At 38.1% G+C, this 27,847-nt stretch overlaps 3 protein-coding genes across 8 annotated transcripts in view; 1 reads left to right on the top strand and 2 right to left on the bottom strand.

Moving 5' to 3' along the window:
* LOC106138563 (colorectal mutant cancer protein) overlaps positions 1-15,220 on the bottom strand; it is a 51,529-nt gene extending 36,309 nt beyond the window's left edge. Inside the window, exons 1-3 of one of the 6 annotated variants that reach the window (XM_060952200.1) lie at positions 14,887-15,220; positions 13,868-13,932; positions 13,293-13,360 (exon numbers count right to left, since the gene is read on the bottom strand). In XM_060952200.1, coding sequence (XP_060808183.1) covers positions 13,293-13,360; positions 13,868-13,931 — 132 coding nt within the window. In that variant the 5' untranslated portion in view covers position 13,932; positions 14,887-15,220. The other 5 variants (XM_060952198.1, XM_060952196.1, XM_060952194.1 and 2 more) reach the window with 5 other exon arrangements.
* Positions 1-27,847, top strand: part of LOC106142729 (zinc finger protein ZPR1) — a 247,391-nt gene that overhangs the window by 207,901 nt on the left and 11,643 nt on the right. The window lies entirely within an intron of this gene.
* Positions 16,211-25,850, bottom strand: LOC106142738 (uncharacterized). The gene is made up of 7 exons (XM_013344609.2): positions 25,662-25,850; positions 22,368-22,521; positions 21,503-21,654; positions 21,030-21,222; positions 17,939-18,111; positions 16,892-17,020; positions 16,211-16,443 (listed from the first exon to the last, which is right to left on the bottom strand). The coding sequence occupies exons 2-7, from the start codon at positions 22,516-22,518 to the stop codon at positions 16,243-16,245; spliced, it is 999 nt and encodes a 332-aa protein (XP_013200063.2). The 5' UTR covers positions 22,519-22,521; positions 25,662-25,850; the 3' UTR covers positions 16,211-16,242.

Consider the following 27,847-nt stretch of genomic DNA (forward strand, 5'->3'; position numbering starts at 1 on the left):
GACTACAAACTACGAGATTGCGTGCTTGGATGAGGCCACAAATGCCTGGCTAACCGGACCGAGTCCAAATCTACCCTTCAAGCTACAAAGCCAAAGGGCCTGGGATTCCATTTCATCTAATTTTATTTTCAGTTCTCTTTTGGAAAATTCCTTTAGCAGAGATAGGGCTAGACTATTAGCCGTGTCCAGACCAGAGTCCGGACATTGGCTTCATGCCTATCCATCTCCTGCTTTAGGAACTTTTCTAAATCCCCTAACTCTTCGCGTGGCTGTCGGTCTCAGAGTCGGGGCTGAAGTCTGTGTGGACCACAGCTGTGCCTCTTGTGGGGTTTCTGTTGATCGTCTAGGTCACCATGGTCTTGCCTGCTCCTCGGGTGCCGGCCGCCAATCCCGCCATGCTGCTCTCAATGACATCCTGAGACGGGCGCTTGTCAGCGCCGACGTCCCCGTGGCCCTTGAGCCCCAGATCGTGCGAGACGATGGCAAGCGCCCCGACGGGATGTCATTGATACCCTGGCGCATGGGTCGCGCGCTGGTCTGGGACGCCACTTGCGCAGATACGCTGGCGGCGTCCTACCTCCCTGCGACCAGTAAACAGGCTGGTGCGGCGGCGGACGCCCGGGAGCGCTTCAAGACCAATAAATACAGTTGTCTTGGCACCCAGTACGAGTTCGTACCGTTTGGTGTCGAGACACTTGGTCCTTGGGGCAAGGGCGCGCGGAAGCTCCACAAGGCGCTCAGCAAACGCCTGAGGGAGGCAACAGGAGACCCTCGCGCGGGCAGCTTTCTTGCGCAGCGTATTGCTATTGCAATACAGCGCGGGAATGCTGCCTGCGTGATGGGAACCCTTCCTAGGGGTCCAAATTTAAACAATAATGTATTTAGCTTGTAATTTAGAATAGTTTTTTTTTATTATTATTATAAAATAATTAATATTAGTTTAAATTATTTAATTAGGTATATTTATTATTAGTACTTTTCTGTTTAATTATAAACAATTGTATGTAATATTTATAAACAAATAAAATTCCAAAGAACAATTTATTTCTTATTAAATTACAATGTATCGTATCTTAGTTCAATTTCGCTTCTTTTTTTAAATTTTTTTTAAAAAGCGCGGTTAACTCTGAACGTCAAAATCTGTGTTGCCAACAAAAAAAAATACTATTTTTTTAATAATGTTAACACTTCCTGCAATTTTTAGCTAACAGTCACACCCCACCCCCAAATGATGGATATCTGTAATCTCATCTCATTTTTGGAATGAAATAGATCGGTCTCATAGGCGAGGGATTTCTATAAGTTATTTTTATAATACCTTGTTATTAGCTTATAGTGTTAGTTAATATATTATTACTCTGTCTAACCCGCAAGGGATGTAGATGTTATTATTATCCCTTAGTCACCTTTTACGACGTCCATGGGAAAGATTTAGTGAGGAGGAGTGGCTCTGTTCGTTTATTTATTGGTGCCGTGAACCACACGGCACTATAATGTTAGTTGAGATAGATAACATTCTCTAATTGTTTATAATAATCATTTTTCTAAGTTCCCCCTACATATCTTACTACTAATACGTTATCCTTTTTCTTTTGCGCAATGTGCAAAAAGGCACGTTTTGATTTTGACAAATCACCCGATGTAGCGGCCACCCACCACCCGGCGGTGGGAGAAGGGGGGGGGGGGGGGTGACCTTGACCTCGCCAGACAGATGGTAAGGCTATCTGGATATGCGCGAACTAGGTAACGCAATCTACTTGTGTTTAAAGATATACTTTATCTCCTTACATACGTACATACATATGGTCACGTCTATATCCCTTGCGGGGTAGACAGAGCCAACAGCCTTGGAGACTGAATGGCCAAGTTCAGCTATTTGGCTTAATGATAGAATTGAGATTCAAATAGTGACAGGTTGCTAGCCCATCGCCTTAAAAAAAGAATCGTAAATTTATTTTCTTCGTTTATCGAAATTTAGGCCGAATATTTTCGTGTGCCGTGTGGTTCCCGGCACACTAGATAAGAATAGGACCACTTACACACGGAATCGTAAAAACGACTGGAAATAAACGTGACATTCTTCTTGTAGACGATGGGCTAGCAACCTGTTACTATTTGAATCTCAATTCTATCATCAAGCCAAACAGCTGAACGTGAGCTTAGTCTCTACGAGACTGTTGGCTCTGTCTACCCCGTATGGGATATAGACGTGAATATATATATATATATATGTTTGTAGCTATACTTATATATACTACTAGCTGTCCCAGAAAACGTTGTTTTGCCATATAAATAATTTTTAATTTACATACATACGTACCTACATAAAATCACGCCTCTTTCCCGGTGGGGTAGGCAGAGACTACATCTTTCCACTTGCCACGAAGTTGTAATTTCTAGTTATAAATAATGTTAGGGGTAGACTGGACAACCCTTATCACTAAGGAGTATGAAAAATGAATGTCGGCCGATTCTCAGACCTGCTGAATATGCTCTCAAAATTTCATGATAATCGGAGGAGTACGGGAATGAACATTGTGACACGAGATTTAATATATAAGATTGTAATACCTGACTTTATTTATATATACGAGTATATACTATTTATTTAAGAATTATCTATGTGGCTTATTCCAGAGTTACGTAAGACATCAATATCGACTCAAGCAAGGTCGCGCAGGGCTCCCACGATAAGATACCTAGGTCGTGACCTAGCCTGGAACTAAGTACTAAGTAACTACCGACATTTTGTTAGCTAAGCCTTACAACTAACAACTAGTCCTAACTAACAAAATGTTGGTTGTTAGTAATTAGCTGCTAAGTTATGCCTATAGTATAACTCCTCTTTCCCATGCATGTCGTGAAAGGCGACTAAGGGATAGGCTTGTAAACTTAGGATTCTTCTTTTAACCGATGGGCTAGCAACCTGTCACTATTTGAATTTAAATTCAAGGTTTAAACCAAACAGCTGAATGCGGACTTTCAATCTTTTAATGACTGTTGGCTGTCTACCCTGCAAGGGATATAGACGTGATTATATATGTTATGTCAAACCTTTGTATAATTTGCATAAACTGAAGCGTCCGAGCATGAGAAAAGAGTTCCCCAGACCGCCGAGCTTGCATGAAGAGAGTTATGAATGTGGACGAAGCGAAGGAAGTGTGCAGAGATCGTGGCTAGTGGAAAGATGTAGTCTCTGCCCACCTCTCCGGGAAAGAGGCGTTATTTATGTATGTACTGAAGGCCGCCCGCGACTTCGTCCGCACGGAAACCCTATCAATCCCGCGAGAACTCCGGGATAAAAGGCCTATATGTTATTCTGGGTTTTCAGCTGCCTACATATGAAATTTCAACATAATCGGTTAAGTAGTTTTTGGGTGAAAGAGTAACAAACATCCATACTGACATCCTGACGTACTCACAAACTTTCGCATCTACTACTCTGTCAAGAAAGTAGCGGGAAAAGATCAATAATACACAAACTGTTTGTTATTCATCCAAATTTATTTTATCACCTTCAAAATATGCTCCTTTAGAAACGATACACTTACGCCAACGAATAATCCAATCATCAAAACATTTTTAAACGCTGTTTCCGGAATTGAGGTCAGTTCTCGCCGCGAATTCTCTTTTATGTCTTCTACCGATTGATAACGGGTGCCACGAAGTGGTAATTTGAGTTTAGGAAAAAGAAAAAAGTCGGCTGGAGCCATATCTGGTGAATATGGTGGTTGCTCGATGGTATTTGTTGAGTGTTTGGTTAAAAATTCGTTCACAATGATGGCCTTGTGCGAAGGTGCATTATCATGGTGCAAAATCCAAGAATTTTCTTTCCACAAATCTGGCCTTTTTCGTCGGATTTGCTCTCTTAAACGCCGCATAACACTCAAATAATATTCCTTATTTACCGTTTGACCTTCCGGCAAGAATTCCGAGTGCACAACACCGCGATAGTCAAAGAAAACAGTCAACATGACTTTGACTTTTGAACGACTTTGGCGTGGTTTTTTCGGTTTCGGTTCAGTTGGAAGGCGCCACTCCGAAGCTTGTTGACTAGTTTGCATGTCAAACTCGTAAACCCACGTCTCGTCACCAGTAACAATGCGTTTCATGAATGTTGGGTCGGAATTGACTCGTTCTAGCATGTCCTCAGCGACTCTCATGCGATTGAGTTTTTGAAAAAAATTCAGGTCTTTTGGGACTAGCCGAGCGGCAACATGTTTCATACCCAAATTATTAGTTAAAATGGTACGGATCGACTAGTGAGATACAGAAAGTTCGGTGGCTATCTCTCTCAAAGTTGAATGAGGATTTTCAGTCACTATTTCCTTCACTTTTGCGATGTTAACTTCAGTTGCAGACGTTGATGGCCTACCAGAGCGAGGCAAATAATCCATCACATCTCGACCGCTTTTGAACGCTTTGTACCACTCATAAGCACGAGTTTTTGATAAAGTCGATACACCGTAAGCCTTCTGTAACATTTTCAGTGACTCCGAACACGATATTCCATTGGCAATGCAAAATTTAAGACAAACTCTTTGTTCGATGTTTTTATCCATTATGAAATTAGCAATACACACTAGATATGATATAACTAAAAATAGCACTGTATTTAATGTAAACAACAGATGCAACTCAAACTCCGCGCCAAAATGGAAAACAGTTGTGCCAATCTAACAACAACAAAAAAAACAAAAATTTGAATTTGGAACCATAAATAAATAATCCATTCCCGATACTTTTCTGACTGAATGTATACTAATACTAGAGGCCGCCCGCGACTTCGTCCGCATGGAAACCCTATCAATCCCGCGGGAATTCTGGGATAAAAAGTAGCCTATGTGTTATTCTGGGTCTTCAGCTACCTACATACCAAATTTAATGGTAATCGGTTCAGTAGTTTTTGCGTGAAAGAGTAACAAACATCCATACATCCATACAAACTTTCGCCTTTATAATAGTAGTAGGATTATAAAGCTGAAGATTGTGTTTGTTTGATTGAACGCGCTAATCTCAGGAACTACTGGTTCGAATTGAAAAATTGAATAGACAATTTATCGAGGAAGGCTTGAGGCTATACATATAACATATAATGCAACTTTAAGGAGCAAAGAAGTAATAGAAAATGTGAAAAAAAAGGCGGGGAAAATTATTCATCCTTGAAGGCTTCAATGATGGCCAAAATAACTATTCCACGCGGACGAAGCCGCGGTCATAGCTAGTTAATAATTTTAGTAGGATGTACGAGTCGAGTATGTATGAAGCGTCTTGTCCAACAGTGACGACAATGACACAAACAATACTGGCATATAACCGTTAAACAATTAACATACAGACACAAATAAGTGGCTGTGTACAATGACGAGGGTGCAGAAATGTAACTCAACACTAAACCTTAGTCGCTTTTTACGATATACATCCATATGTAGTGGTTCTTATTCCAAAGTGGCGGAAACCACACGCCAATGTCAATATAAAAAGTGACCAAGCGTAATAAGTAAAAATATTACACAGCTGAACGTGGCCTATCAGTCTTTTCAAGACTGTTGGTTCTGTCTACCCCGTATGGGATACAGACGTGATTATATGTATGTATGTATTACATAAACCTAGCTATTTTTCTGACCTGGTTCATGTCTAGCTACTTGCTGTTCATGATGTCCGTCTCCCAGTCCACTTGAGTTCCTACACCACATATATTTCACTTCATCCACATTGATATGCCGTGTGGTTCCCGGCAGCAATAAAAAAAGAATTGAGTCACTCCATCTCTTTCCTATGTCGTAAAATGCGAGTAAGGGATAGGCTTAAAAACTTGGGATTCTTCTTTTACGGTGATGGGCTAGTAACCTGTCACAATTTGAATCTCAATTCTATCATTAAGCCAAACAGCTGAACGTGGCCAATCAGTCTCTTCAAGACTGTTGGCTCTATCTACAGGTATGTATCTTTATTTTCTGACTGACCACTGAAAATAGGTTTTACCTATATCCTCCATTTTTGTTCCAAACTCAAGGTTAACTAACAAAAGACTGATATGATTTTAAACTCAGACATATTTGGACTGGAGTCTTTGTTCACGGAACTATTGTCTTGACTCCATGATTTATGACTGCAGACATTAAAAGGAGGGTACTCAATAGTTTTTTTTTCACCATTTGAAAATTTGTGGTCACAGTAAGCCCTGTTCAGGGTTAAATTAATTAATCAGCTGATAAGACATTTAAATAAGTTTAACATGGTTTTAATTGTGTTTTGAAGGCATCATAACAGTCAGACAATTATGATGCATATGGTGTATTGTTTTTTTTTTGTTGAAATCCTATCAAATTTAAATGCAAAAGTGGGTAAGGATGTGCAAATGTTTGATACCTACTCTATCACACGAAAACTAGTGAACAAACTTTTATGAACCTTTGCAGTAACTTAGCTTAAACTCCTAATGTTTATAAATAAAAAAATTTAAGGCTGAAAAAAGTGACAGGCAACAAGCAGTTTTTATGTAGCTAGCTTAAAATAAGGAATTTTGTTGATTCTATGGCAATAAAAATTAACTGTAATTTTATTTTTTTTGTTATGGTATTGCTAAATTCACAAAAATATATAACAGTAGGGAACAAGGTATAACTACCTCATCTTACAGAGTTGGATTAGGTATACTAAAGAAATTTGATCTTGAAATCTGCTTTTAGAAAACTACTTATATGTATACCTATGCTGTAGACATTTTAGAGTGAAAATTAAATAAATAACTTATAAATTATAGGAACACAATCAATTCCCAGAAACTGCGGGCAACTTTCACGTTTGCTAATATTGTAACCGAAACTTTCTATTTTAATTGCTGCCTAAAAAATTTAACCAAAACAATAAAAAATCCACTATACCATACAGCCAAAAACAATTTCACATTTTTCCGAAAATAAAAATGGTACACCACTTTTCGAAAAGGGAAAACAAATCCACCAATGACGTCACACTGCACTCAAGTAGGTCACCAATACCGTTGCACCGATAATATGGAACACAAAAACTTCGAAATTGCGAAACGAAAATTCCCGCTTCTTTTCTTAATTTGTACACGAGATATCCATCAGGACGAGAGGCGGTTCATTATTGATTGATTCCGAGGTTTATTTATAGACGTAACACGTTATTTCGAGACGGAATCTGGTTTTGTTTTATTTGTTTTGATGACGTACAAACGCAATGCAGTTCAACACGGGCGCCCGTGACGTAGCGCGGCGCGGAATGGCGCATTTTCATTGGGTTGCCATGACTGTGTTTTTAATTACCCCGATATAAAAGACATAAAAATAATAGTAGTAGTATGGTAGTCTCTGCCTACCCCTCCAGGAAAGAAGCGTGATTTTATGTATGTATGTATAAAAATAATAATATATTAGTGAAAGGACAGCAGTAATAGAAATTTCAAAAGTGATGTTTATTACATTATTATCAAAATAAGTATAAGAACAAGTATGTACTTATACATAACAGATTTGATTTTAGTTAATTATAGTTAGTTAATTATTTACAAGAAATGAAAATCAAACCCTAGGACATCTGATGAGATGCTTTAATCATCACCTAATTAATAGATAAATTAATAATTCCAATAATACCCTAAAAATCAGTAAACTTCATTTATCTAGCAACACCGATTAAAATGTCAATTGAACACATTGCACTATCACGGTCCTCTAACTCACTTTTACCTCACTTTTATTCCGAACCGTCGCAACCATTTTCTTCTACCTACATTTTGATTTTAGAGAGATAAGCTATTATGTCTACATTTATCATTTAAAACATTTAAGAGATCTATATTTGTAAATTGACGTCCTATGAAAATGCTGCAGTGTAGTTTGTTCCGCCGCTTCTTCTACACATGCGCTTTGGAAGCGGTAGTAGTTATAATTAGATTTAAGTTATGTGACGTCAATAAGTGATACCTTGTATCCAATTTTGAAAATAAATCTATTCTATTCTATTCTATTCATTAAAAACAAACTAAGTGTAAAAATGGGGAATGTTCGATTCGAGTCGCAACCGTGGTAAGGGCCATCCCACGCGTTATTCAATAAATTATTGAGTAACTTACAATACAAAATGTATGTAGTTTGTTTACTTTCCTTTTATTGTTGTGGGTTAAACATGAGCCCGCCTGTGTGCCAGTACAGCCAGCGACAAAAGTACTTAACGTCCTCTTATATAAATACACTCGGGTTACATTCTTGTTCCTGACTTTAGTCACTTTTGCGTTCTCACCACTCTGGAGAGGAGCGCGGGGTTCATCTCTAAACACGATATAGAAGTGGGTAAGTCAGGTTACTAACCCGAAGACATTTGTTACCGCTTCTTCTGCACTGACGCCTTGGAAGCGGCAGTAAACTTAGTTTTAAGTAATTTATTTGACGTCAACTAATGTTGTGAAACTAAAAGATTTGACAATTATTAAGCGATATGAAGTAGGTATCCTATAAAAATGAATGAACATTTTGAATTTAGAATTTGAATTTTGAAGCGTCGCGAATCCGACTACCTGGCATAGACAAGAATGTGGATGAAGTGAAAAAAGGAACGCAGGAATAGCGGCAAGTGGAAAGATGTAGTCTTTGCCTGCCGCTCCGGGAAAGAGCCGGAGAAAAAAAAAATTGAACGTCCTTTTTTTTCGAGTTGGTTCAAGACTAATTAAAAATAGAAAGTCATTGCCCCCGGAAGTTTTACCAAGACGGATATGGATTCTATTGAATTGCATTCCATACCTATTAAGTAGTATAATACTGATACTATATGTAGCGGGAGCGATATGTTTCGGCTCGACCGCCACCAAAGGGAAGATCATCCGCCATGCTAGGTGTTATGCCTGGGGAACCGCGCGACAGACGATGTTGTGTCAGAGGTTGTATGTATGCTCCAATCCGTGAAATCTTTGCTTGCGCGATTTAGCGATATTTTTGAGTGATAGCGTCGCGTAATTTTATTTTTGTGACTTGTGGCGTAGAGATGTCGCCATCTATATCTATACATATAATAAATCTGTAGAAAGGTCAATTCTGTACATTGAAAATATTGAAAAAATAAATAGCAGGGGGTGTTACTGGATCGATACCAAACACAAAAATGTGATTAAAAAAATTTTTGTCTGTCTGTCTGTATGTTCAGGCATCACGTGAAAACTAACGGTTCGATTTTGATGAAACTTGGTATAATTATACCTTATTATCCTGGGCGTAAAATAGGATACTTTTTATCCCGAAAAAATACGAAGAAAAAAAAATCTTAATTTTTCAGTTTATCCATAGACGTTGTTCTGTAGAACCGCGAACACACGTTGCGTTACCCGCAGTGGATTTAGCGCCGTAACCTGTAGCGCCTAAAGTCGGCTTTGGCTTGAACCGTTTGCTGCACAAGCGGGCCGCTACTAATTACTATGAAAAAAATACTACATAGCTACATTAATTCCCATCAAGCTGAAAATGAGTATAATTATTTAAAACACAATCAAAAGCATTATTTCAAAAATCCCCATGATTCCGGTTTAAGGAAAAAAATTTACTCACGGTCAAAGGTAAAAAATGGGTGTATCTCAATTTTCTTTAAAACGGTAAGTTTTTCAAATCGGAAAATTACCTCAGACATAAATTGTAGATCATAAAGTTATCTATAAAAAGGTATCAATAATTTTTTTCAACAAAGCTACCGTTTCTGTGATATAACGATGCAAAAAGTTGCAAGCGTCATAATATGCATCCGTTTCCTTGCCACCTCTGAGGTAGTGTACTATTAGCGCGTTTTTTTTTTACATTTTTATTATTAAACTTGAAAAAGTCTGAAATAGGTTAGAATAAACACGTGTTTTCACTGCAGTGGCACTCAAGACTAACTTTCGTATTTATTATTTAAAAAAAAATAGAATAACCCTAAGTGAAGAAAATCATCTTAGGACAATAATAGAGGTTACAATTATCAAATTCAATGCAATAATCAAATTAAAACTAAAGCTACTTATAAAAAGAAAGAAAAAAGATGACTACAAACTAAAATTTAATTTATAAATTGTACTGTCCTTGCATAGCATCAACATGCGGGAATGTGCCCAGAAGGCTGGCAGCATTGCCAATTCGAATAGCAATGCTGATTCTCTGAGCCAGATAATTTCCAGCCCTCCGGTCAAGATATACCTCAATTATCTTTTTCGACAATTGTCGGAAAAGCTGATGGGCAGATAGGCCCCCCGGTCCCAGAGTTTCTACCCCAAAAGGTTCAAAAGTATAGATATTACCGATAACTACATACATACATACATACATAAAATCACGCCTCTTTCCCGGAGGGGTAGGCAGAGACTACCTCTTTCCACTTGCCACGATCCCTGCATACTTCCTTTGCTTCATCTACATTCATAACTCTCTTCATGCAAGCTCGGCGGTTTCGGGTACTTTTGACCTGACCCTTTACCAGGACGTCCTTAATTTGATCAAGATATGTTCGTCTAGGTCTTCCCACCCCGACCTTTCCCTCCACACTCTCCATGTATATCTGCTTAGTCAACCTGTTTTCATTCATCCTCTCCACATGACCGAACCATCTCAACATACCCTTTTCTATTCCTGTAACTACATCTTCTTTCACATCACAACATTCCCTTATCACACTGTTCCTTATCCGGTCACTCAATTTGACACCCAACATACTCCTTAACGCTCTCATTTCCACTGCATTTATTCTGCTTTCGTGCTTCCTTTGCCATACCCAACTTTCACTCCCATACATTAATGTCGGGACCAACACGTCCCTGTGCACCGCCCGTCGAGCCTTTTTGGATAGTTTCTGACTGCTCATAAAGGCATGCAAAGCTCCATTCACCATGTTCCCCGCGTTCACTCTCCTTTCAATATCACTATCACACTTGCCATCTGATGTAAACTTTGATCCCGATAACTACATATTTGCGCCTTTTGAGGTTTTTTGCCTCATTTGAAGCAGAACGGCCTTAGATTTAGTAACCTGAAGATGAGACGGCGCAAGTGTGTCGACACAAGTAGCATCCCACACCAAAGGCCGCCCCAATCTCCAGGGTACCAAAGTCATACCATCCGGTCTCTTGGCATCATCCCGAGCCAGTCCGTTTGGTTCTAGAACGGCTGGAACATGGATGGTGGCAAGAGCATGGAGGATTATATCATTTAGGGCGGCATGGCGCCCTAAACGGCTGGCACTCCTAGGGCATGAGAGGCCGTGGTGTCCATAGCCGACAACGGTATCCCCGCAAGGACAACTATTATTAAAGACTAACGGTATTTCATGTGTTGAGCATTCTGAGATAAAGCAGCGATACGACCCTAGCCACGTACACAATTAAACAGAGAGACAGATGTTGTCTCAAGGTTTCACTACAGTATAAATGAAGGGACTGGGTTTTATTATACTTATGTATATTTTATATTTTGAATTCAAGTTAAAATTACCGACAGAACAATATTTTTACTTATATTACTGCTACATAGAGTATATATACGAGACGTGCTTATGCATATTATGACGCTTGCAACTTTTTGCATCGTAATATCTCAGAAACGGTAGCTTTATTGAAAAAAATATTGATTCCTTTTTATAGATATCTTTATGATCTACAATCTATGTCTGAGGTAATTTTCCTATAAAACTTACCGTTTTGAAGAAAATCGTGAAAATCCCATTTTCTTACCTTTGACCTTGGGTAATTTTTTTCCTTAAACCGGAATCATGGGGAATTTTGAAATAATGCTTTTGACTGTGTTTTAAACAATTATACTCATTTTCAGCTTGATGGGAATTAATGTAGCTTCATTCCTATTTTTTGGTCTAAATTGACCAGACTGAAAATAAAATGGAGAAATAAACCATCTACGCGAAGACCGACATCCGCGCGGACGGAGTCGCGGGGGAAAGCTAGTATATAATAATAATGTACTCAGTGTGCCGTGTGGTTCCCGACACCAATACAAAAAAGAATAGGACCATTGCATATCTTTCGCATGGATGTCGTATGTATGTTATGTATGTTACCAAAAAGTGTTCTTGAAATGAATAATAGAAAATTCATAAAGTATATTAAAATGAGTTGTAGGAAAGCCTATTACAGCACGGAGGATTATATTAATGACTAGCTGTGCCCGCGACTTCGTCCGCGTGGAATAGTTATTTTGGGCATCATTGAAGCTCTCAAGGATGAATAATTTTCGATGCGTGATGTTATATAGCCTAAAGCCTTCCTCGATAAATGGTCTATTCAACACAAAAATATTTTTTTATTTCGAACCAGTAGGTCCTGAGATGAGCGTGTTCAAACAAACAAACTCTTCTGAAACTTTTATTCGTCCTATAAGCGTCCATAGAGATAGGGTTATTTTCACGAGGGCAAAGCCGCGCGCGTATGTGAGTACATTACATTCATACATACATATAGTCGCGTCTATATCCCTTGCGGGGTAGACAGAGCTAACAGTCTTATAAAGACTGATAGGCCACGTTCAGTTATTTGGTTTTAAGATAGAATTGAGATTCAAATACTGACAGGTTGCTAGCCCATCGTCTAAAAGGAGAATCCCAAGTTTATAAGCCTACCCCCTAGTCGCCTTTAACGACATCCATGGGAGAGTGATGGAGTGGACCTATGCTTTTTTCTATTGGTACCGGGAACCACATGGCGCTTTTTGGTATCTTATTATCTTATTATATAAATATAAATATATACGGGACAAATTACACTGATTGAGTTAGCCTCGAAGTAAGTTCGAAACTTGTGTTACGAGATACCAACTCAACGATACTATATTTTACTAGCGGCCCGCCCCGGCTTCGCACGGGTGGACATATTTTTGTGTTTTATATTTTGAAATAAATTTATTTCAAAACAAATTTATGCCTATGTCACTTTTGAAGGTCTATTCTATATCTGTGCCAAATTTTATCAATATCGGACCAGTAGTTTTTGAGTTTATTCCACACAAACATACAAAAATACAAATCTTTCCTCTTTATTATTAGTGTGGATAATAAATACTTATATATTATTACTAGAGGCCGCCCGCGACTTCGTCCGCATGGAAACCCTATCAATCCCGCGGGAACTCTGGGATAAAAAGTAGCCTATGTGTTATTCTGGGTCTTCAGCTACCTACATACCAAATTTCATGGTAATCGGTTCAGTAGTTTTTGCGTGAAAGAGTAACAAACATCCCTACATCCATACAAACTTTCGCCTTTATAATAGTAGTAGGATAAAATCTTATACAATTTACCTCGATCACCTCATCCACCTGACTGAGCGAGGACCTGCTTCCCCACTCGTCCCACGGCTCCCTTTCACCTACAAACAGACAAACATACATACAGTCACGTCTTTATCCCGTGCGGGGTAGACAGAGCCAACAGACTTGAAGAGACTGATAGGCCACCTTCAGCTGTTTGGTTTTATGATAAAATTGAGATTCAAATAGTGACAGGTTGCCAGTCCATCGCCTAAAATAAGAATCTAAAGTTTATAAGCCTATCCCTTACTCGCTTTTAAGACATCCATGGGCAAGAGATGGAGCGGTCCTATTTTTTTTTGGATTATTATTTATTTAAATCCCATAGTATTGTACAAACCAACCTATGCTTAAATAAATATATTTACTTCGCTTACTGAGGATTGGAACTTAGATCCAATATGGGTTAGGTTCCCCTGCAAAGGTTGCAGAGGTCAGACGGGAGTTGCTTCGTGATAAAACCTGACTCACCCAATCCAGGGTCCACATTCAAAGGTCTACCCCGGGCTCCTCTCCAGAGTGGTGAGGATGCAACCGGGACTAAAGCCAGGAGGAAGAGGACTCACTGAAGCTGGCATCGCTGCTTGCATCAAGGCTTCGCTGATGTATCTGAACAGTGCTCTTGTTCATCCTGTAAATAAATAAATAAATATATACGGGACCAATTACACAGATTGGGTTAGCCTCGAAGTAAGTTCGAGACTTGTGTTACGAGATACTAACTCAACGATACTATATTTTATAATAAACTAGAGGCCGCCCGCGACTTCGTCCGCATTAAAAACCCTATCAATCCCGCGGGAACTCTGGGATAAAAAGTAGCCTATGTGTTATTCTGGGTCTTCAGCTACCTACATACCAAATTTCATGGTAATCGGTTCAGTAGTTTTTGCGTGAAAGAGTAACAAACATCCATACATCCATACAAACTTTCGCCTTTATAATAGTAGTAGGATAGTTAGATAGATAAACATTCAAGACCAATCAGAGAAAGTTTGTTTCTCATTATGCCCTGACCGGGATTGGAACCCGGGACCTCCTGTGACACAGACAAGCGTACTACCGCTGTGCTACAAAGGCCGTAAAAACAATCATCATCGGTATTCGTTCATTTAATCACATCTACATCCCTTGTGAGGTACACAGAGCCAGCAGTCTTGAAAGACTGTTAGGCCACGTTCAGCTGTAAGGCTTAATGATACAATTGAGATTCAAATAGTGACAGGTTGATAGCCCATCACCTAAAAGAAGAATCCCAAGTTTATCAGCCTATCCCTTAGTCGCCTTTTACGACATCCATCAGTCCCTGTTGCTCCCTTGACAACATTTCCCGCCCAATTTGTCCGGTCATTCTCAGTTTCAAGCTTATTGGAAATTCCTCCTTAATTTTAGTAATTTTAATTTCAATACAATTATAAATAATATTTTGATTTGGTTTACTCAGAAACTTCTTGTTAATTATAACTATTCTTCCACAGTTTATTTGTATCACACTTATATCTTTGCGGGAGGCAAAAGTATTATATTAAGCTACGTAGTTTCACTCGCAGAAAGCGAGAGTACAAGAAGGCAGTTAACAACTTACCTGAGTAATCATATGTGGTTCTTACAGCTGAACTATCAAATCCTGCTTGTAAATCACTTAAGGCCACTTCATTTCACTAAAATAACATCACTTTAATCACTGAAACACATTATAAAAGCGATTAATTATGAAATAATTAAATGAAAACGCCGACACACGCCCATTTTATAAAACACTGTTACACTCGAAAAATGTATGTTAATTTAGGTAAATATCTATGTAAATCACTAAATGGGTAATTAAAATGGCACGTTTAATTGATGGATTAGCGTATTTCCTTTTAAATTTAAGGAAATTACAAAGAGTTCATTGTACTCAAATGTTTACAAAGTTAACGCCGCGTTCCACTGATATGTCAATTTGGCGTTTTCATATAGCGCACATTGATACCGAAATTTTTGCTTTCAAAGAAACGAAACGCTGTCCTATAGTTTGAATTTTGTAAATCATGCACCCAATGGAACGTAGATCTGTCAAAACAGCGTAATCGATGACGTAATGTTAAGGGGATATAATATGATTTTGTAAACCATTTCATACTATATATTATTGTATAGTAGAAAGATTTGCAATTTGTTTGTTACAAACAAACTAAAAAACTACTAAAACAATTTTTACAAAATTTGGCTTTGTCACATTTTGTTACACTTTGACCAGACTTTCCCGTATAATTTAGTAGCAGAAAGAAGGCATTTCGGCATGTTATCAATACAAAACGACTTTGCTTTACAGCATAGTCGCTTCCCTTGTCTGTCTCTATGTAGACTTAGATCTTTAAATCTTTTTGTAATGAATACTAAGAGCGATTCAAGATAAAGGTATAAATGCCACCCGTGCGAAGTCGGGCGGGTAAGTTTAAAAATACCTACGAAAAAATTTTATTTTATAAAGAGAAGCGCATGCATATTATGTTTGAATGTACAGAAATATTGAGATTTCAACTAAGTAATAATAAAGTTTGTAAAATTTTCATACTCTACGTTAAATTCAAAACAAACTATAATTTAATTTTCACGTGTTTTCATTGTGTGTACATTAATAAATACCTATAGCTAGCACTTAAAGAAAAACGCTAAGGACCAGTCCATATCTTCCCTTGCATATCGTAAAAAGCGACTAAGTGATAGGTTTATAGTCTTGGGATTTCTCTTGTAGACGATGGGCTAGCAACCTGTCACTATTTGAATTTTAATTCATGAAGCCATACAGGTGAACGTGGTCTTCCAGTCTTTTCGAGACTGTTGGTTATGGTAACCGCTCAAGGGATATATACGTGATTATATATGTATGTATGTACAAAAAAAATAAAAAAAAAACAAACTCGTAACTTTTCAAAAACATTTATTTAAGTAAACATCACTCTTTCTTCTTCTTGCTAGATTCTTCATCTCTGGCGCTGCTTCTACGTTTTCTGCTTTCCCCTTCATTCTTCTCTTCCTTAGTTTCAGATACAACCTTCTTCACCTTGGCCTGCTCGGGTGAGTACGCCCAGAGCAGTAGTTGCAGATGTTCAGAAGTCGGTTCATCTTTCTCACTGAATAGTTTCGCTTCGGCGTGCTTAAAAAAGAAAATAACAACAACATTATTTTTATTTTATTTTTTAATGCCGTGTATTTCTCAGCATAAATATAAAAAAAAATATATAAGGACCATTCCATCTATTTCCCATGGATGTCGTAAAAGGCGACTAAGGGATAGGCTTTTAAACTTGGGAATCTTCTTTTAGGCGATGGGTTGGCAACCTGTCAGATTTGAATCACAATTCTATCATTAAGTCAAACAGCTGAACTTGACCACAATCAAGTCAGACGATAAATTTTTTCGTGAATTTTAGCTATGTCTACCCCGTAAGGGATTAAGACAAGAAAAATACACGCGAATTTCCTGAATGTGGATGACGCGAAGGAAGTATGCAGAGATCGTGGCAAGTGGAAAGAGGTAGTCTCTGCCTACCCCTCCGGGAAAGAGGCGTGATTTTATGTATGTATGTATGTAATTTCCTCACTTTCTCTTTCAACTCCTTGAGAACAGAGTTCCTAACGATGTCCCATGTCTTGTCGCTGCCCTCCGCCTTCACCGTGCGCAGGCGCTTGTACTCGCCGTTCACGGACGCGTACGCCGCTATGAAGGATTTCTGTAAAATAATATAAATTTTATAAAGTTCGCGGGCCAAAAGTTTCTGAGATACATACATATATAATACATAAAATCACGCCTCTTTCCCGGAGGGGAAGGCAGAGACTATGTCTTTCCACTTGCCACGATCTCTGCACACTTCCTTCGCTTCATCCACATTCATGACTCTCTTCATGCAAGCTCGGCGGTTTCGGGCACTTTTGACCTTTCTGAGATCTTATTCACAATTATATCAAAATTGAAACGCCGATGTCCTATAAAATATTAATCTTTGTCTTATAGCACTTTGATACAGGACCACCTCATCTTTTTCTCATGGATGTCGTAAAAAGCGACTAAGGTTATTGGCTAACATTTATCAAGCGCAAGCTTTCATGATCGTCTGTTTTAACTAATAAAAAACACAGTGTGTGCTAGCTGCTTCGTTCCCCGTGCACATTGTAAAAGTGAATTAAGGGATAGAGTAATAATTAAACTTGGGATTCATCTTTTAGGCGATGGGCTAGTAACCTGTCACTTTTTTAATCTAAATTCCATCATTAAGGGTCAGTTCAAGAGTGCCCGAAACCGCCGAGCTTGCATGAAGAGAGTTATGAATGTGGATGAAGCGAAGGAAGTATGCAGAGATCGTGGCAAGAGGTGAGATGTAGTCTCTGCCTACACCTCCGGGAAAGAGGCGTGATTTTATGTATGTATGTAATTCCATCATTAAGCTATACAGCTGAATTATGCTCTTCAGTCTCACAAAATTTCATGAGAATCGGTCGAGCCGTTTCGGAGAAGTACGCGAACGAGCATTGTGACACGAGAATTTAATATATAAGACAATATCGGTAACATCCCTCACTTCTCTGTATCATTTAAACTTTTTAGCTCTGTCTACCCTGTAAGAGAAAAAGATATAAGTGGCACATACCTGCTGATCAGTTACATTGTCTCCGGCTAATTTAGCAGCTGTTCTGACGATGCCCAGAGATAAGTAAGGATTGTTCTGCTTGCTCAGATGTAATGAGTCGAAGTCATCCAGAAACTTCTCCAGGACAGATATGGCTTCCTTAATGTTCGACAGCTTCGTTTCATCTCTTGTGCCTATTTGGGAAAAATTCATTTCATACATACATACATAGGTACATATAATCACGTCTATATCCCTTGCGGGGTAAACAGAGCCAACAGTCTTGTAAAGACTGATAGGCCACGTTCAGCTATTTGGCTTTAAGATAGAATTGAGAGTCAAATAGTGACAGGTTGCTGGCGCATCGCCTAAAAGCAGAATCCCAAGTTTATAAGCCTACCCCTTAATCGCTTTTTACGACATCCATGGGAGAGAGATGGAGTGGTCCTATTCTTTTTTCTATTGGTGTCGGGAACCACACGGCACATCATTTCGTTTCATATAATCACGTCTATATCCGTTGTGGGGAAGACAGAACCTTGAAAGACAGAGGATACGTTCAACTTTTGGCTCTGTCTACCCAGCAAGGGATATAGACGCGATTTTATGTTATATGAAGTTGAGTTAGCAGCAAAAGCTAACTTAAGAATGCAAGAGGTTATAGATGAAGATGTGAATGAAGCACGTAAGGAATATAAGAAAATGAAAGATTTGGTTAAGAAAGCTGTGATTAGAAAGAAAGAAGAGTATAAAGAGGATTTTGATAAAAGGCTATCAGAAGACTTTCAGTCAAATCTGAAAGTATTCTGGAAATCCGTAAGGTCAGCCCGAGGAAATACTATAACCAGAGAGCTGACTAGGATCAGATGCCAGGATGGTAGCGTTGTGAAAGGAGAAGAATGTGTACTAAAGATATGGAAGGACTATTTTGAAAGTTTATTTGAAAAAAAGGAAGGAAATAAGAAAGATTTCTGCTATAGCGAAGAAAAAGAGAATGAGATGGAAGGCGAAATTGAAATGTTCGAAATTGTGGAAGCACTTAAGAGTATGAAAGCGGGAAAGGCTGCTGGGTGTGATAGAGTGTCGGTCGAGATGCTTAAAGCAGGAAAAGGCGTAGTAGCTAGTCAGTTGTACTGCCTTTTCAATTTGTGTTGGAGAAGCGGCCGAGTACCAAAAGATTGGTGTAAGGCTGTTATCGTGCCACTTTACAAAGGAAAAGGGTCACAGCTGGACTGCAAAAATTATCGTGGTATAAGCCTGCTTAGCGTCGTCGGCAAATTGTATGCTAAGGTATTGATTAATAGAGTCAGGAATGAAACTGATGACAAAATATGGGATGCTCAAGCGGGATTTCGAAAGGGAATGGGATGTACTGATCAGGTCTTTTCCTTGCGGTGCATAGCCGAAAAGTTTTTGGCCAAGAGTCAAAAAGTCTATTGCACATTCGTAGATCTGGAAAAGGCCTATGACAGAGTTGAGAGGAATGAATTGTGGTCAGCACTTTCTATGCATGGGGTGAGCAGTCTCTTAATACGAGCACTGAAATCCTTATATGAGGATTCGAGTGCTTGTGTCAGGATAAACGGAGCGCACACTGAGTGGTTTAAGATTGAGAAAGGCGTTAGGCAAGGATGTGTTGCGTCACCGTGGCTGTTCAACCTATTTATGGATAGCTGTTTGACAGATTTGAAAGAGTCTAAAAGTGGATTAAGGATGAATGAGTTACTCGTCAAATGTCTGCTCTATGCCGACGATCAGGTTATACTGGCGTCATCAGCGGAGGAGTTACAGGAGATGGTAAACTGTATGCATGAAGCTTTAAAAGAGAAAGGAATGAAAGTGAACGTAAGTAAAACTAAAACACTGGTTTTTGAAATGGAGAAAGAAATGACAGCATGTAATATTTTGATTGGAGGAGAAAAAGTGGAGCAAGTGAAAGAGTTTGTATATCTAGGATCAAAGTTTACATCAGATGGCAAGTATGATAGTGATATTGAAAGGAGAGTGAACGCGGGGAACATGGTGAATGGAGCTTTGCATGCCTTTATGAGCAGTCAGAAACTATCCAAAAAGGCTCGACTGGCTGTGCACAGGGGCGTGTTGGTCCCGACATTAATGTATGGGAGTGAAAGTTGGGTATGGCAAAAGAAGCATGAAAGCAGAATAAATGCAGTGGAAATGAGAGCGTTAAGGAGTATGATGGGTGTGAAATTGAGTGACAGGATAAGGAACAGCGTGATAAGGGAATGTTGTGATGTGAAAGAAGATGTAGTTACAGGAATAGAAAAGGGTATGTTAAGATGGTTCGGTCATGTGGAGAGGATGAATGAAAGCAGGTTGACTAAGCAGATATACAAGGAGAGTGTGGAGGGAAAGGTCGGAGTGGGAAGACCTAGACGAACGTATCTTGATCAAATTAAGGACGTCCTGGTAAAGGGTCAGGTCAAAAGTACCCGAAACCGCCGAGCTTGTATGAAGAGAGTTATGAATGTGGACGAAGCGAAAGAAGTATGCAGAGATCGTGGCAAGTGGAAAGAGGTAGTCTCTGCCTACCCCTCCGGGAAAGAGGCGTGATTGTATGTATGTATGTATGTATGTATGTATGTATGAAGTTGACGTTATTGAAGAAAATGTTGCAGTGCAGTTTGTTAACGCTTCTTCTGCACTCACGCTTCGGAAGCGGCAGTGAACTAAGTTTCAAGTAATTAAGTAGTTAAAGTGATGAGACGTCAATAAGTGATACCTTGTGTCCAATTTAAAAAATAAATCTATTCTATTCATTTATTCAATTCGTCAATCAATGTTGTGAAAACAAAAAGACATGACAATTTTTAAGTGACATTTGTGAGTATGTCAGGATGTCAGTATGGATGTTTGTTACTCTCTCACGCAAAAACTACTGAACCGATTACGATGAAATTTGTTATGTAGGTAGCTGAAGACTCAGGATAACATATATGTTATCCTGGGTCTTCAGCTACCTACATACCTAAATAAAGTAAGTACTTTTAATCCCGGAGTTCCCGCGTGATCGAATCCACGCGGACGAAGTCGCGGGCGGCCCCTAGTAATAAAAAAGAAATATTGAATTTGAACTGGAACATGTACTCACAAGTGAGCACCCTCTTAGCACTCCCGATCAGTCCCTTGACAGCTAACTGCTGATAATCTGGGTCCCTCCCCTCCAGCTCCTTGAGAGTGTTCCGAGCGGCGTCCACATCTTTGAACCCGAGGTTCGGGACCTTGTCCGCTGGGAGGTCCCTCTTGGCCGGTCTCTCCTCCATTTCCTCGTCGGAACTCGATTCCTATACACACACACATGTACATATATATGTAGTCACGTCTATATCCCTTGCGGGGTAGACAGAGCCAACAGTCTTAATGATAGAATTGAGATTCAAATAGTGACTAGTGACGGGTTGCTAGCCTTAAATGAAGAATCCCAATTTTATAAGCCTTTTCCTTAGTCGCCTTTTACGACATCCATGGATGATGGAGTGGTCCTATTCTTTTTTTCTATTAGTGCCGAGAACCACACGGCACAAGACATGATGGATGATACTCGTAATAACAAATATTCCTCACCTTGTCATCACCATTCTTTTCAACTTTAGTCTCCTTCTTCTCCGTTCTCTTCTCGTCTTTGTCAGTCTTGTCCTTGTTGAGGTCGGCCAGCCAGTTCTCGAATACCTCCATGGCTTCTTTTATATTCTTTATTTTGTCTTCCGCCTTCGTCACTGGTAACATAAATAAATATATACGGGACAAATTACACTGATTGAGTTAGCCTCGAAGTAAGTTCGAGACTTGTGTTACGAGATACTAACTCAACGATACTATATTTTATAATAAATACTTATATAGATAAACATCCAAGACCCAGGCCAATCAGAGAAAGTTCTTTTCTCCTCATGCCCTGGTCGGGATTTAAACCCGGGACCTCCGGTGTCACAGACAGTGCGTACTACCGCTGCGCCACAGAGGCCGTCTAAATAATACATGTATTAAACGAGCACGTAACGTAACGTAATGGCGTGCGATTCCCGGCACAAATACAAAAAGAATGGGACCACTCCATCTCTTACCCATGGATGTCGCAAAAGGCGACTAAGGGATAGGCTTTCGAACTTGGGATTCTTTTTTTAGGCAATGGTCTAGCTACATGTCACTAATTAAATCTCAATTCTTTCTTTAAGCCAAATAGCTGAACGTGGCCTATTAGTCTCTTCAAGACTGTTGGGTCTACCCCGCAAGGGATATAGACGTGACCATACGTACATACGTTAGTTCAGTAGATAACAAACAAACAAACTCATAACTATATATAATAAAACTCACTGTTTTGTAATTTGTCATATTTATTTTTTATGTGCAATAAAGAGTTTACAAACAAACAAACAAACTCATTTTCGTATTTATCATATTAGTTAGGATTCACTCGACTACTCACTGGTTAAGACTCTCTTGGCCCTCCTCAGAAGCCCCGTTACGGTCAACCGTCTATAGTTCATGTCGTGCTGCTCCAGTAGCCTCAGGGTGTCCTCGGCCTTCGCCCTGTCCTTGAATCCGAAGCCGGTCTCTTCTTTGTCGTCTTTGCCCATTTTCTGTAAGAAATTAGTTGAATCTATACTAATATTACAAAGCTGAAGAGTGTGTATGTTTGTTTGAACGCGCTAATCTCAGGAACTAATGGTTTGTATTGAAAAATTATTTTTCTGTTGAATAGACCATTTATCGAGGAAGGATTTAGGCTATATAACATCACACTGACGGAGAAATAATAAATATATGGGACAGATTACACAGATTGAGTTAGCCCCGACGTCAGTTCGAAAATTGTGTCACGAGATATTAACTCATCGATAAAATATTAGTGTAAAGATAAACATCCAAAACCCAGGTCAATCAGAGAAGGTTCGTTTCTCATCGTGCCCTGGCCGGGATGATTCGAACCCGGGACCTCCGATGTCACATACAACCGTACTACCCCTGCGCCACAGAGTATAGATACATAACAGTCCATATATTTGTTTAAAAATGCATTTTAAAATTAATTTATACCCTTGAAAGTAACCACGCGGATAAAGTCGCTAGCAATAGTAATATATATACCTACATAAATATCGAAGGTGGTTGATTTTTTCCGCGGTTAAATATATGTATATATATATATATATATTGTATGGTAGTAAATCATAACAAAAAAATATTTATCTATTTAACTAGTAGAAGGCACTTAAATTTATTGTATAATGTAGATATCGTTGAATCTAAATAAATAAGCGAATTCCGAGGTCATATTATGATTACGTAAATGATAATAATAGGTAAGAATTAATATTTTGCACGATTCGGTACATTGTCAAAATATATATGAGTTTTAGAACGACTTGGCCTTAAATTATGTCATCTTTCAAAATTGGAATTCGCGGGTTTCGGAGTCAATCATGGCCGCTCGTAGCGTTGCCTTTTTTTTTAAATTCTTTTATAACAAAACATCTTTAGCAAGGTAAGCACCACTGGACTTCTACATACTATTTTTTTCGATTTCTAAGCCTTTAAATTATTTTAATTAAAATATTGATAACTATGTACCTTTTAAATTCTCATTTTATGAGGTAATGTGAAGCGTTCTCAATGCATCTCTATGCTCTGTCATTTTGTTTATTCGAAGGTATGCAACCTTTTTACGTTGGTGCATACAATATTATTGACGTGTTTAAAAAATATAACTTAGTTACATCTGTTTGACATAATCTATAACTCATCGTGTCTGATTCGTGAGTTTATAATATAGGCACTTAGTTCGCGCCTTTTTATCTTAAGAGCGACATCACACACACTATTAAAATACTTTTCTTTTAAACAGTAGTAGTACTATATACGATTTGGTTGTTTAGAATAGAAGACACATCCAAATATTCAAATTTAAATTTTTATTTGCATAAAGATGAGTAGGTACAACAAGATTATTATAGTGGTTCCCGGTACAAATAAAAAAAAAGAATAGGATTACTCCATCTCTTACCCAAAGATGTCGTAAATGGCGACTAAGGGATAGGCTTGTAAACTTGGCATTCCTCTTTTAGGCGACGGGCTAGCAACCTGTCACTACATGAATCTCAATTATATCATTGATATAGACGTGATTATGTGTATGTATGTAATATTAGAAGGATTAATAGGTCATAGCTTTTTTAATTATGACGGCAAAAATATAAAAATCGCAAGTGTGTAAGTGCCCTTAAATCAGAAATTAGTGATGATGTCACCGCGTTACGCTTTCGTAATATTTACATATTTCATTTTGAGAACATCTTTGGCTGTGAATCTGAATGAAAATAATATAGGTAGGTAACCTACCTATAACACTAATACATACATACATACATATAATCACGTCTATCTACGTCCTTTGCAGGGTAGACAGAGCTAGCGTTGAAAATTCCGAAAGGAAGAATTTTTTTTTTTCGGTGAAAGAAACGTTTTTTCGTTTTTTACCGTTTTATTGGTTTGTTACATTGAAATATATCAGAATAAAACCTTGGGGAAGAAACAGTTTTATTGAGATTTTCGTCGTTTATTTCGAAAAATAAAAAAAAAACGATTGAAAAAACACGTTTAATTACCAATTTTTAAAGCAATGATGCATATTGTAAGGAAATCAATACTTTTCCTATCGTATTTTTCCGTTTCGTTCATATTTTTCCGTTTTATTATTAATAAAAAACATGAAATATTTCATTCTTATTTTTCTTGAAACTTTTGTAAAAAACAGGAAAATTCCCGCTTTTTTCAACCCTAGACAGAGTTAACAGTCTCGAAAACTCTGATAGGTTACGTTCAGCTGTTTGGCTTGATGATAGAATTGAGATTCAAATAGTGACAGATTGCTAGCCCATCGTCTAAAAAAAGAGTCTACAGTTTATAAGCCTATTCTTAGTCGCCTTTAACGACATCCATGGGAACGAGATGGAGTGGTGCTTTTTTTTTATTGGTGCCGGGAACCACACGGCACGAGCACGGGACCGGGAATAACTCTAATGTTTGTCAATACGTGCCGTAAAGTATCCGGAACTAAATAATTCAGGATCACTCGCATTGGATGGTCATATTCTGTTCGTGGATGGCGTAGGCGACTAAGGGATTAAACACTTTTACCTCTAACAACAATTATACAATTTCACGCAAAATCTGCTGGACGGAATTTAATGAAATTTGGTACACAAATAGATTAACTGGATTAACATAGTAGGTAGTACTTTTTATTCCGTATTTCTCATGCGAGAGTGTGATGTGTGGATGTGTGTTTGTAACTCTTTAACGCAATAACTAGTGAACGGATTTCCATGAAACTTCGCAGTAATACGGCTTAGACGTTGCTTAAAATTTTTCAAGATATATAATGCGGACGAGGTCGCGGACGACAGCTTGTAAAAACTAATCATCAAAACTGTTCATAAATGGTCGAATAAACCACTTAATTGAGAACTTTTGCTTTCTTAAAGTTGATTGAATGTTGAATTTATCAAATTATTTTTACCGCATGTCAAACTCACATTCTTTCATGTTGTCGTTATGCACCGAACATCCAGAAATCATAACCCATTTTTTACGAGAGAGGTCAAGAAGAATTACCCAAATATTTCTATTTCAACGTTATTGCCAGGATAAGATACCAAACTACATGCTTATTAATTATATTCAGTTTAATGATAAAAAATAGAGATCAAAAGTTACTTACTTGTGTTTAAAATCCTTAGAAAAACACACGTAACATTCACTTAATTACTTAGAGTAACTTGTATTTGTAATCTACGATTTAAAAATAATTATTTGCTTTTGTATGATCACAGTTTCACAAACTTGCTTTGACTATTTCAAAACCAATAGGAATAGAAATAAAGCGGGAAGCTACGCGAGACATTAACCGGCTAAATTCAAAAGTGTCAACAATCATTAATGTTGCCAGTTTGCGAAAAATAATAATTACATAAAATTCTATAGTACACAATGTACAAATATATACCAAAGAATACAACAAAATGGTTTTTACATATATATATTTATCCATTACGGGATCTGCCTATCTCGTAATGGATAAATAATGCCAAAAGTCATAATACTTTACTTTGGCTTTATTTTGGCATAGTAATGGGAGTGAGATTCTTTTCATTGATTGACTTTCAAAGTCTGAGCGGGAAAAGAAGCAGCTACAACACTCTATTTTATGTCTGTTCGCCGCTAGATCAACATGGAAGCTAGATGGATGATTGAATCTAATTTAAAATAAACGACAAAAGTAGATTGTTTTAATTTACTTCATTGATTCCACCATTTTATTGATAAAAGATTTTCACAGAAACGTCAATAGAAATTACCGAAAGTGCATAATAATTTCCACACTAGCAACTTCGCTGAATTGATTGGCCTACCAAATTCGGGCGGGTAAAACACAGAGGCCGACCAAAATTACTAAAATATCGCCATGACGTAATGGACCTGAAGGTCAACATGACATCATGTTGTTGAAACGGGGCTATAAGTTTATTTCGCGACCTTCGATTTATGTTCCCTGTGTCCACACAGACATACACATCTTCTTCTTGACGTTACCACCTCTGAGTGCGGAGTATGTAATTCACTTCACAAGACCTATGTGTAGTCTATGACAATGATTCTAGGGTAAATCAAGTTTTTTACATGAAGCGTCTCCGTCCTCTGCAACCTTTCCATGGGAATCAAAACTACATAGATGTGTAGGTTTCCTCACGACGTTTTCCGTCACCGACAAGACTTAGATCATCCGTCTCTTTCATGGATGTCGTATGCTTATAAACTTGGGATTCCTCTTTTAGGCTATTGGCTAGCAACCTGTCCCTATTTGAATCTCAATTCTATCATTAAGCCAAAGAGCTGCACGTGGCCTATCAGTCTTTTCAAGACTGTTGACTTTGTCTAACTCACAAGGAATATAAACATGAATGAATGACATGAATTTGCAAAAATAACAATATTAAATCTTCAGAGAAAAACTGAGAATTCTGAATCCGAATCTTAAATGATTTGAACAAGGTTGTTTTCTTAGATCATTCACGTATTTAGTAAGTGACAGCATTATTAAAGTTTACCTACATTAAACGGAATGTCACGGCCAAGGTATTACATAAACCTCACTTATTTTTTGATAAGGGTTCACAAAAGGTGTAGCAAAAAAATATGTTTTCTTCTGATCAGCTATTAGATACATATAATCACGTCTATAACCCTTGCGGGGTAGACAGAGACAACATGCATAAACTGCTTACTCCCTCCATACTTTTTTCTTTTTTTAAGGTAATTTTTTCCATAACACAAAGCTTTTATCTGTTTATATTATTATGGTTACTTTCTAAAGAACGTCACAAAACAATCGAAATCTGAGATTTTTCAATTTCTCACAAAATTAATGTGAATTTCGTCGGCCGGTCATCTGTGCAGACGCGGAAACGGTCGGTGGAGGAAATCCGTCCTAGAATGGTGATGAAGAGCTGGAAACATGAATACTGGCCGACCCATTAGCCCGCTTTTCTGACGATATAAAAAACCATGTCGGCATAACTAAGGTGCGGACGAATATATGCTGAAGAAGAATTTGAATTTAATTTGCCTGCAAATATACATAGAGTGATTTAGTAACAAACATTTGCTATTATAGAAATCACAGGAGAATCTAAGACTAGCTTATTCTATTATTGACATGACATACCTACATGAAACTGAAAGGGATTGTTTGCAAAAAATACAAGAAACATTTAAAAGTATCGCAAATCTCAAAAGTAGGACTTCTTCAGTTATTATATCTGTAAGCTTAGAATCCGTTCTTTAAAATCCATAGCACAGAACATTATTTTCACAATCGTCCTTTTTAAAATTGGTTAAATGTTGATT

The sequence above is a fragment of the Amyelois transitella genome, chromosome 28 (assembly GCF_032362555.1).
Source record: "Amyelois transitella isolate CPQ chromosome 28, ilAmyTran1.1, whole genome shotgun sequence".
NCBI lineage: Eukaryota > Metazoa > Arthropoda > Insecta > Lepidoptera > Pyralidae > Amyelois > Amyelois transitella.

Bases quoted from the DNA above. Each gene is read 5' to 3' on its own strand.
- LOC106142738 (XM_013344609.2), bottom strand. From the start codon at position 22,518: ATGGGCAAAGACGACAAAGAAGAGACCGGCTTCGGATTCAAGGACAGG. The intron at 21,655-22,367 runs GTGAGTAGTCGA...TTATGTTACCAG, and splicing joins GGCCAAGAGAGTCTTAACCA to TGACGAAGGCGGAAGACAAA. The intron at 21,223-21,502 runs GTGAGGAATATT...GTGTGTGTATAG, and splicing joins AAAAGAATGGTGATGACAAG to GAATCGAGTTCCGACGAGGA.